The sequence below is a fragment of the Lontra canadensis genome, unplaced genomic scaffold (assembly GCF_010015895.1).
Source record: "Lontra canadensis isolate GAN:19392208 unplaced genomic scaffold, GSC_riverotter_1.0 scaffold130, whole genome shotgun sequence".
Classification (NCBI taxonomy): Eukaryota; Metazoa; Chordata; class Mammalia; order Carnivora; family Mustelidae; genus Lontra; species Lontra canadensis.
Window position 1 is genome coordinate 882,671 of NW_022631124.1, and position 9,957 is coordinate 892,627.

The 9,957-nt window shown below is 49.6% G+C and overlaps 1 protein-coding gene across 1 annotated transcript; it reads left to right on the forward strand.

The window, feature by feature from the left end:
- Positions 1 to 1,018: 1,018 nt before the first annotated feature.
- Positions 1,019 to 9,708, forward strand: ECRG4 (ECRG4 augurin precursor). Its single transcript, XM_032842414.1, has 4 exons — positions 1,019 to 1,206; positions 5,049 to 5,096; positions 7,067 to 7,224; positions 9,514 to 9,708. The coding sequence occupies exons 1-4, from the start codon at positions 1,128 to 1,130 to the stop codon at positions 9,670 to 9,672; spliced, it is 444 nt and encodes a 147-aa protein (XP_032698305.1). The 5' UTR covers positions 1,019 to 1,127; the 3' UTR covers positions 9,673 to 9,708.
- Positions 9,709 to 9,957: the final 249 nt, after the last annotated feature.

The following is a 9,957-nucleotide window of genomic DNA, read 5'->3' on the forward strand; positions in this document are numbered from 1 at the left end:
GGTCTTCGTGATTCTGTGACACACTTCACACTTTCTCTCCCTGGGCTACCATCTGCCTCCGGGAGCTCAGAATGACGGTGCTTTCTCCCTGCCTGCTCGGGACAGCCAGCTGTATCGCATGGAGAGTGAATCCTATGGCAGGATGGTCATCACTGACCATGGGAAGATATAAAAAATGAGAAACCAGCTTCAGAAAAGCAATCTAGCTGAGTCCAAAGCAGATTTTAGGTGGGAAGGGTCCATAAAGGGAATGTAGCCACATGGCCATTTTTATAAATGCAGGTGACCAGCTCAAGATCAGCTGGGACAACTGCCTGTTAGTGTCTCTGTGTTTGGTTTGGGGTGGGGGGAGGGGCACTTCTACGGTGTCCCTGGGCCTCCCTTTAATATCTTCTAAGTGTGCACAGATTATGGGGCCCACAGAAGGACCCATTTGTCCTGCTAACACCCAGGGGTTCACCAGGTTCCTGGTTTCTGAAAGGCTTTTCTATTAGAGTAGTTTGGGGGGCGACGTCTTCCTAAACTGCAGCTCTGAACCCAGACTGTGGAGTCTTTCAAAGTCTCACAAAATACAGCACCGCCAAAAGCATCTTTAAGCGCCACTCCCGGAATGAAGGAAATTCCAAAGGCCACTTTAGAAGCCAAGGCCGGAGCAGGGCCTGAAGCCGGGAGCTTGGGAGGGAGCGAGATGGGGAAGAAGGGAAGCACTAGCGCAGAGGGGAAAGCGGGAGAGCGGGAGCGGGCCATCCAATAGGCAGCCGGCCGAGAGGGGAAGAGGGAGAGAAACCCGAGCTGGGACCTGGTGGCCCATCTCCCCATCCTTTCCCCTTACCCCCGCGGCCCTCGGTGGCCCCGGCATCGCGCGCGTCCGTGGCCTTGGAGCCGAGCGGCGGCGCCCCCGTAGAGGGGCAGCCAGCGTGACCCGGGTGCGGGCAGTGCGGAACTCAGTGGGGTTCCGAGCGGCAGCTTGGCCTGCGGCCCGTTGGCTCAGCGCCCGGCCAGCAGGTCCCGCCCCGGCTGGAAAGTAGGGAGCGCCCGCTTGCCTGCACCCCTGTCCCATCTAGCTCAGTCCTCTCGTGCAGCGGCTCGAAGTGCGCGCGTCTCCTCCCAGCCCTCCCGTTGCAGCCATGGCCGCCTCATCCGCGCGGCCCACCGTCCTAGCTCTGATCGCGCTGGCACTGCTCCTGCTGCTCTGCCTGGGCCCAGGTAAGTGGGGCGACGACAGGGCGCTGGGGACGGTGGTCGGTGATGGAGCGAGGGCGGAGAGACCCAACCTGAGCCCAGACAAATACCAAAAGGGTGGCAGGGGTCTTGGGTTTTGCACTTGCACAAGTTGGAGTGGCGCGCTTGGGCCAGCAGACGGAGTACCAGGGTCAAGGGCAGGGTCTCAGATATGGCTTGGACACCTTGGGAAAGAATGAGGCCCAAGGTCCAGAGGAGGGGCAGGAAGTGTTTGGGACCTAATGTAAGGGGCTTAACGGGAGCTCTCGGCGGTGGGAGCCTCTAGGATGGAGGGCTATCCCAAAGCAGCATTACGCAGCTGCCCTTCCAGGCAGTTCCTTACCAGGCACTTCCCAATGAGTCCCTTTCCAGGTCTGCCAGACTGTGCACAGGCCTCACATCCCAGATGGGGGAAATGCTCTTAAAGGATAAATGCTTAACCTTCTGTGCTTCACGGAGCCTTCAGTGAATCGGTTGAAAATTCTTCCGTATAAAATGAGCATATTCATACACATCCCCCAAATGGAGTAGTTTGGTGGGGGTGCAGGCATCTGAACCCTGGGAGTCCTGACCATGCTACCTTCCACTTGTAGCCTCCTTTATGGTTCACTAGTGGCCTCATGCCTGCATGAGCACCTTTGAGCCTCACAACTCTGGGAGGCATATGGTGACCCCAGGTCTCCTGCTAAGGATACAGGGGCCAGAAGGCATGAAAGGCTTGCCCGTGAGACGGCTGCTTTTCCCCCTACAGAGTAGATGGCTAACGACAATGAAAGACACACTGGATTGCTTTACTTCTGTACTTTGATTATTCAAAACAGGTATGGAAAAGCAAATTCCAGGTGGAAGGGAGGGAGTTAATCTGCCCTAGGAGCCCTGAGGCCAAAGCTCCAGGTCTCCAGAGCAGTGGGGGACCTGTTCAAGTAGGGGGAATTGCTCTCCTTCTAAGTTACAGACACAGGGGAGGCTAGTCAATTACATGATCGATCTGCCTCTCCTACTTTGTCCCTCCCATTTTCAAAAACACATCTGAATAAAAGGAGGGAGCACCTGCTGTAAGCCATTGCCTTTCAAATTTGTATTTTATCTTATTTGTACCAAGAATGCAGCGAAGGTATCGATTAAAATATTATCATCGTTGAAGCTGGAGTGTGAAAGTTCTTAGGACATAAAATGAAAATGTTGATGTATCAAGTCCCACAGGTGGCTCCTTACAACACCCAAATATATTTAATGGAGAAAATGATCATCGCTCCTTCTTGAGTCATTTATTAATAGTTAGCACATTCAAAGGGGGCATCCTGCAATTCTGTATTTGCTGAGAGATCTAGTACCAGGTTTAATAAATCCAGGAGTGTCTATAAGCAGCCTAGAAGTAGTGACTGATGATATCAGGGTAAAAAATCCATACTGTAGGGAAAAAGTCACAGCTATTCATTTTTTCATTTTTTTCTTCAAGCAAATTTAGTTTGGTGTCTGATCACAAGTATTAATATTTATTTATACTTCAGTGTGTAATGATTGGCACAGTGGCAACTCAAAAATTCCTAATTTTTCTGTGCCTTTCTGTTGTACAGCTGAGAGCTGGTGAGGCTTTCATTTCTAGAACAGTGGTGATCGCTTCTCGGCCTTTTGGCTAAGATCAAGTGTCTAGAACAGTGGTGACAACATTTGCTGCTAGAAATTGCAACGAGATTGCAGATGCCTAACTCCAATGTCTATTTCAACATTAGGCCACATTTCATTCATTTATTTTCCAGGGCTTTTACGGAAGACAAACAGGTGGAGGGACGACACTTAATTCTGTGTGTACCGCGCTGCTGTTAGAGATGGACCAGGGTTAAGATATTAATGAATGCTAATATTTGTGCCAAGGAATGTATCTGTCTGCTTTGGCAAATGTGTTCATAAATTTCTTTATTGACTCTTAACATTTGATGGGAAGTACAGTCTTTAAGTACAGTCGCACTCCATTCTAATTAAATAATCCCCTCTAAAGGAACTCCATCAAATGCCTATCTCTGCTTATTTACTCTTGATGGGGAAACACTTGGGGTGACTCACCCCCCATCTTTGGATTGGCTGCCCAGGTATTGGAAACCTTAGTTTTTGCCCTAATCTATGGGCCAGGGCTGTTTCTGGAAACTATTTGCTGACTCATCTTTTCCAATTGTATCAGTTAACATAGTTTAAAATGTATGTATTATAAATATCTGTAATCAAATCATTTGAAGGCTTGGTAAATTTTTAACAAAGTTTATACATTTTTAGTGAAAGTTACTAGTAATGCTTTACTGAGAAGTGCAATGTAGTTTTATTTTTAATCTCTGTGCCCAGTTTTGGAGCTGAGAGTGTTGTTGGTAGTAAATGTATGCTGTACACCACCCCCCCCAAATTCCTTGTTCCTAGAGACTCTTTCCAACCATGCTTTGTGGCTGGCATACCTACGCTAAAGGCGGTTGGGTAGTGCTCAACTTCAGATGCCTACAGAGACCCAATAGGTGAAATGGTTCTTTATGGACCACGGGGTGTGCTGAGGGGCTTGGGCCCAGAGCCATTCAAATTCAAACTTTGTAAACACTGGTTTCGCTCATTAAACACAGGTAAAACTCAGCTGTGGGTAGCCAATTTGTGACCTTTGGCCACAAGCATGGTCCCCGCCCCCCCCCCCCGCCCAGACCCTCCCCAGGTTACATAGTAAATTTTTTTAAGCAGTGGGTGGTTCTTAATCTTATCTTGGTCCCAGACACTTTTGGTGAAAGTCTGGCCAGAACTATGGCTCCTGTTCCCAGAAAACTGTACCTCTTTGCAAATGCGAGCACAGGCCTTAGGGTCTGTCCAAGGATGGGGAGGTTAAGGACCTGCCTGAAAAGGGGGACACCACCCCTTCCCTCTTGGGGCCAGACCAGCTCCTTACACCTAAACATGCTCTGCCCCTTACTTCTGAGGCTTTTCTCCTTTCATGGGACAAGCCTTGTACCTTCACATAGAACTTAGATCAGAGGTATCTATAGGTCCTCACATCTACTCAGCAGCAATAGAAAGGTATCCTACAAGGCCAGGCATGTTATTTCCTAGTCAGATGTTTAGGCTGCTTAGAAATACTGTCATAACCAAGTCAAAATCAGAGCAAATGGTACCAATATTGCCTCATTGGAAGATGAGCCAGACGAGCTACAAAACTGAGCTGAATTTATGAAGAGCTAAGGTGCGTTCCTGGGTTTGTGGCAGCATAATTTCTCAGTGTCTGCCCATCTTTGTCTTCCCATGGAGACCTTCTCTGTACCCTCTCCCTCTCCTCCAACAATCCCAGCCATCGGATTCCGAGCCCATCTCACATCCAGCGGGATACCACTCCTTCACAGTTAACTGAGATCTTTGATTTCATCTGCAAATGCCCTCTTGCCAAACAAGTTCACATTCAGAGGTTCTGGATGGATATGAATTTGGGCGGGGGGGGGGGGAACACTATTCCATTCGCTATACCACAAAAAGGGAAAGTCTGCAGGTTTCTTACACGTGCCGGGTACCCAGGACTCATAATAAGACATAAGGGGCTCAAAGAACAATGTCATTTCTCCTGGGAATAGCTCAAATCATCCATGGCCCTGGTCAGCCACGGTCATTGTCATCGGTCTGAGCCAGGAGCAACCTGAATTGCTCTTCCTGCATGACGGGGAATGAGGCAAACAGCAAAACTGTGAAACCGCCAGGTTACGGGATGGAGACGGGGGCACGCAGGGACTTTTTCCAACTCTGATTCTTGCACTTGAGAAATTAAAGGGTACAGTGTGACTCTGACATGATTTCTATGTCCCTTCCATTAGGTGGCGTAAGTGGGAATAAACTCAAGCTGCTGCTTCAAAAGCAGGAAGGTAAGGACACTCCGCATGGAGAAGGGCGGCGTTCCTAGCGGGTCGCGATGAAAGGCGATGTTGCGTGTGCTCGCTGGGGTCCTGTGCTTGAAACACCAAAGTGTTTACTTCTTGAAAGGCTGGCAGATCTGAAGGGCTTACTCTGTGGGTATGTGTGAGGCATTTTATTAGGTAAATAATACTGTCGGTAAAAGTTTGCATATGCTTTTGTGAAAGCTGTCAGTACAGACCCCAAAGTAAAAGAAACAGCGTTGTTCATTGCATGTTGTGTATTTTGGAAACATGAAACCCTTTGGAGCACATATCTAAATTTAAAGCATATCCTTTAGAGCACATAAGATGTCGGTTGGTGAAGTAGACTTGGAAAAGTACTATCCTGGTACTCTATATCCAGTGAGCCCTTGGGGGCAAGGCGGAACAGAAACAACTGTTTTGTGACTAACACTTGTTGTGAGAAAATACTCCTATGATGAACGGGTAGCCAGCAGCAAAACACTGTAGAAACGGAACAGGCTGGGAGCCACGCACGTTCTGGGCCTGCCATGATCCGGTAGATCAGTTGGACCAATCGTGTGGTCTTGTGAAGGCTGTCTTCCCTTGAAACTGTCATCTTTGCCATAAAATGAAGAAGTTTTCTATCTTTTGGTAGTTAGGAGTGTGGCAACGTTTCTAATGTGAACCTTTGATCCTTTATTCTTCCTTCCCTGGACCCCACCCAGCTGGAAGGGGGTTCTGACAGGTTCAAGTCTGCTCCCTGACCATGTGGGGCTCCTTAGTGCTATTCACATGCTTCCCAGTCAGCCCCCCAGAACCCCCGGGGGCTGAGCACTTGGGGCCCCTCGCAGGGATGGGGGGCTCCTGAGGAAGCTCCCAGAATCTTTCTTAGCATTTCCAGCCGCCCACCAGGCTCTGGCCAGTCCCTGATGTCTGTGCTGGGCAGCCTGCTCCTCCCAGGCACCTGGGGGTGATGGATGTTCTTGAACGGCCAGCCTGTCAGAGGTGGGAGAGAGCAGACCACCAGGATAATCACAAATCCTGGTGTACACCCTCAGCCCTTATTCAAGTCAAACCTAGAAATACAGATTGAGCACGTACTATGTACAAAAGAGTAGTAACAGGCCCCGAGAGAGGGACACAGATGAACAGGAAGTGAAGGAACACATTTATGGCTCCTTATCCATGTGACCCAAGGAACACACCGGGCACTTCACTCCCATCAGCTCGTGGGGCCTTCACAGCAACACTGGGGACTGCCAGTCCAGCTGTATAGATGAGGGGGGCCCAGAGCAGGGGCAGACACAGGGACACAGCTGCTTTCCCTGAGCCCAGCCCGCACAACCGGTGCCTTTTAAACAGCTGAGACCACAGTGGGAAGACGTTGGGAGAAGCTAGGTGTTAAAGCAAGGGCCAGTACCTGTCAAGACTCGGTTGAATCCTTGGTGAGCTGTGAGGTCTGCAGAGCGTGTCCCAAGGTGGCCCCGTCTCTCCAGGGTGAGAGCTTGCTGTGCTGGGCCTGGGCTCATTGTTTCATTTTTCCCCGAGATCTCCTAAGCAAGCACGGTGCTCACCGGTTTGCCCGTGCAAGGAACATACACTTGTATGGTCTTAGGCATCCAGATGTTTCCTAAATGCTTAAGGGGTACGCCATCAGCCCCTGCCTGAGGCCTGGGGTCTAGGCCTGGTGAGTCACTGCAGAGGACAAGACATCTTGTCTTGCCCCCGTGCCCTAGAAGTTGAGGACTAGTCTGTGCCCCTGGATATGGCTGCGCCCAAATGGAGAGCTTACGACCCAGGGGCATGGAGACTGATGACGGGCGGCTGTGTTTTATCACATATGGTGTAAGAGTGAAAATCAAAGCGATCTTAGGCAGGGTGGGCTGGGGGTATGGGATATGTATACTAGTGATTCGCCCCCATCAGAACAGAACTCATTCTTTGTACTTTGGGGGGTGGGGAATTGATCCTTTCAGCACCTGCTCCAGCTAAGACTAAAGTGGCGATGGACGAGAGCAAGGCCAAGGAATTCTTGAACAGCCCGAGGCGCCAGAAGCGGCAGCTGTGGGACCGGACCCGGCCGGAGGTCCAGCAGTGGTACCAGCAGTTCCTCTACAGGGGCTTTGATGAAGCGGTGGGTACTTCCACCTGCTGGATCCAGGCCTGGCTCCCCCCAGGACAGCGTGCTGGGGGCAGAGTCATGGCTCTGGGAAACAGGGCACAGAAAATTAGGCTTCGGAATTCACTTCAAAAAGGATGAGTCCCCATGATAGACCAAGTGCCCCCCTGGCGTTGGGTAACATTTCCATCGGGTTACAGGGATATGAGCTGGAATTTTTCGTCAGACCACACGCACATGGGAATCTCTCCCACCATGAGTGGGAAACGGGATTCCAGAGAAGTCATTGTCCAAAACGGCTGGGACTTAAATTTATCCCAGAATCCCGTGTAACTTTGCTGCACGATTTTACCTGGGAGTCTTTAAAATAACTCACAACCGGGCACCTGGGTGGCTCAGTCAATTAAGTGGCTGCCTTTGGCTTGGGGTCATGATCCCGGGGTCCTGGGATCGAGCCCCACATCAGGCTCCCTGCTCAGCAGCGAGTCTGCTTCTCCCTTTGCCTGCCACTCCCCCTGCTTGTGCTCTCTCTGTCAAATAAATAAATAAATCTTTTTAAAAACTATTCACGGAAGAGACTGGAAGGAAATATATCAAAATGTCAGTTACAGTTGTCTTTGGCAGTGGAGTTATGATCCCCCTTTTCCTCTGTCCCACTCCCACGTATCGATCTGTAAAGTATGAGTCTGTGTTATTTCCGTACCCGCAAAACATTTCTTTAATTTCTTGAAAACCTTGATGTTTCAAGGTTTGAGCTTTGCCAAAACTTCAAACACGATTATAAAATGCAAGAAACCAAGGGGAAAGATGATTTCACTATGGGAAAAGCTGCAGCATTGTGAGGAAAGCAAACATTCTGGCTTTCATGGCAGAGGTGGTGGTGGGGGGAGGAACTGAGCAGAAGCCAAAGCCCCTGGGGCTCAGCAAACAGAGGAGGGGCAGGGCGGTGCTCACTAGCGTGGCACAAGCTGACCTACTCCTCACCCAAAGTGGCTAACCACAGAGAACACCATCACGGGCGAGGCCAGGCCTACCAGCTTCAGATGCCTGCGACCCAACCACCGGAAAATTCCATCCGGACAGCGTGGAAGGGTGCCTGCGAACTCACACTTTATAGCATCCTTAGATTTTGGACGCAGGGGTTCACTGGCCACATTTCGAGAAAAATTGGACCCAAACTTTTAGGTACCCTGCAACCTCCCTAGGTCATCCTTCTCTTGTCCCCACCTTTGTGGCCTCACACCAAACCTCTCGCCAAGTTGTCAGCATCAACCCATGCGAGCAGCCATCTGCATTCGTCTTGCACTTTCACTACCGACAAAGAATTAGTTTTCCCTTTAGGAGAGGCATCGAGAGCAAAGCTTCCCCAGCTGGAAACCTGCCAGTCCTTCTGTGCTTCTCACTTTCTTCAGTTCTTCCCCTTCTCTTCTATTCCTGCTAATTGCAACTGTCTCTTTTCGTGTGTCTCTCAGCTGCTGTAGGCTTCATGAAGGCAAGGGAATCTGTCCTGCTTGCTCTGGGTGGCCCTTCAGTGCCCAGCACAGCACTGACATGCTGGGTCCATGTAATCAACGACTGTGGAATGAGTAAGTGCAACCGTGCAGGTTCTAACTAACACCACTGCAAGGACGCATGGCTCTACCACGCTAGGGTGGTGGCTGATTTAATTTATCAAGCATCTACTCTGTGCACTGGAGGGGGCCAAGCCAGGGACAGGACAGGGAGAGAAGGCAATGTCTCTAAGATGTGTGCAGCGCCTGGAGGTCAGGCCAAGCTATCACTATCTTTGGGAGTTGTCCATTTTATGTCCCCAAAAAGAGAAAAATGTTTGTTGAGGATATTTAGAACTCACAGGGTAGAAGTTTTCAAGGGCTTGGGTGTGCACTCCTTTGGAGACAATGGCTTTTAAAAAAAATTTTTTTATTAGCATATAATGTATTATTAGCCCCATGGGTACAGGTCTGTGAATCATCAGGCTTACACACTCCACAGCACTCATCATAGCACATACCATCCCCAATGCCCATAACCCAACCACCCTCTCCCTACCTCCCTACCCACAGCAACCCTCGGCTTGTTTTGTGAGATTAAGAGTCTTATGGTTTGTCTCCCTCCCGATGATGGCTTTTATCCATACTCTTTAGCTGGCTTTGTTGGCCTCTGAGCTCAGAATACCATCATGACCAGTGATTCTTGGTAAGAGCTGTTAATCACCGAAGAAAAGCCATCACAGAGAAAAGCCAGGCATAAGATGTGTTCTAGGGGGAGTATGTGTCCTAAAATCCATTCTCTCTTTTTCCCCAGAAATTTGAAGATGATGTCACTTATTGGCTTAACAGAGGTCGGAATGGGCATGACTATTATGATTACTACCAACGTCACTATGACGAGGATGCAGCGATTGGTCCCCAGAGCCTTGACAGCTTCAGGCATGGAGCCAACGTCAACTACGATGACTATTGACCATCACTCCACGCTCCGTGCACCTGCGCCACAGGTGACCCCTTCACTGCCTCGCGCCATGTGGCTTCTGCTGTGCTTGACTTCAGCAGATCTTTTCTACCCCCTTTCTGCAACCAGGAAGGAAGAGTTAAAGCAAACGCTATCAATGCCTTTTGATAGTTCACGCAAGAACCTAACAATGCATTCCATTAAAAAATAGAAATAAAAGCATTTTGTTAAAAAAAAAAAGTCTCAGAATTTACTTGGATGGAAAGTAAGTTGGCCCCAGTTTTCATTCCCTGGATT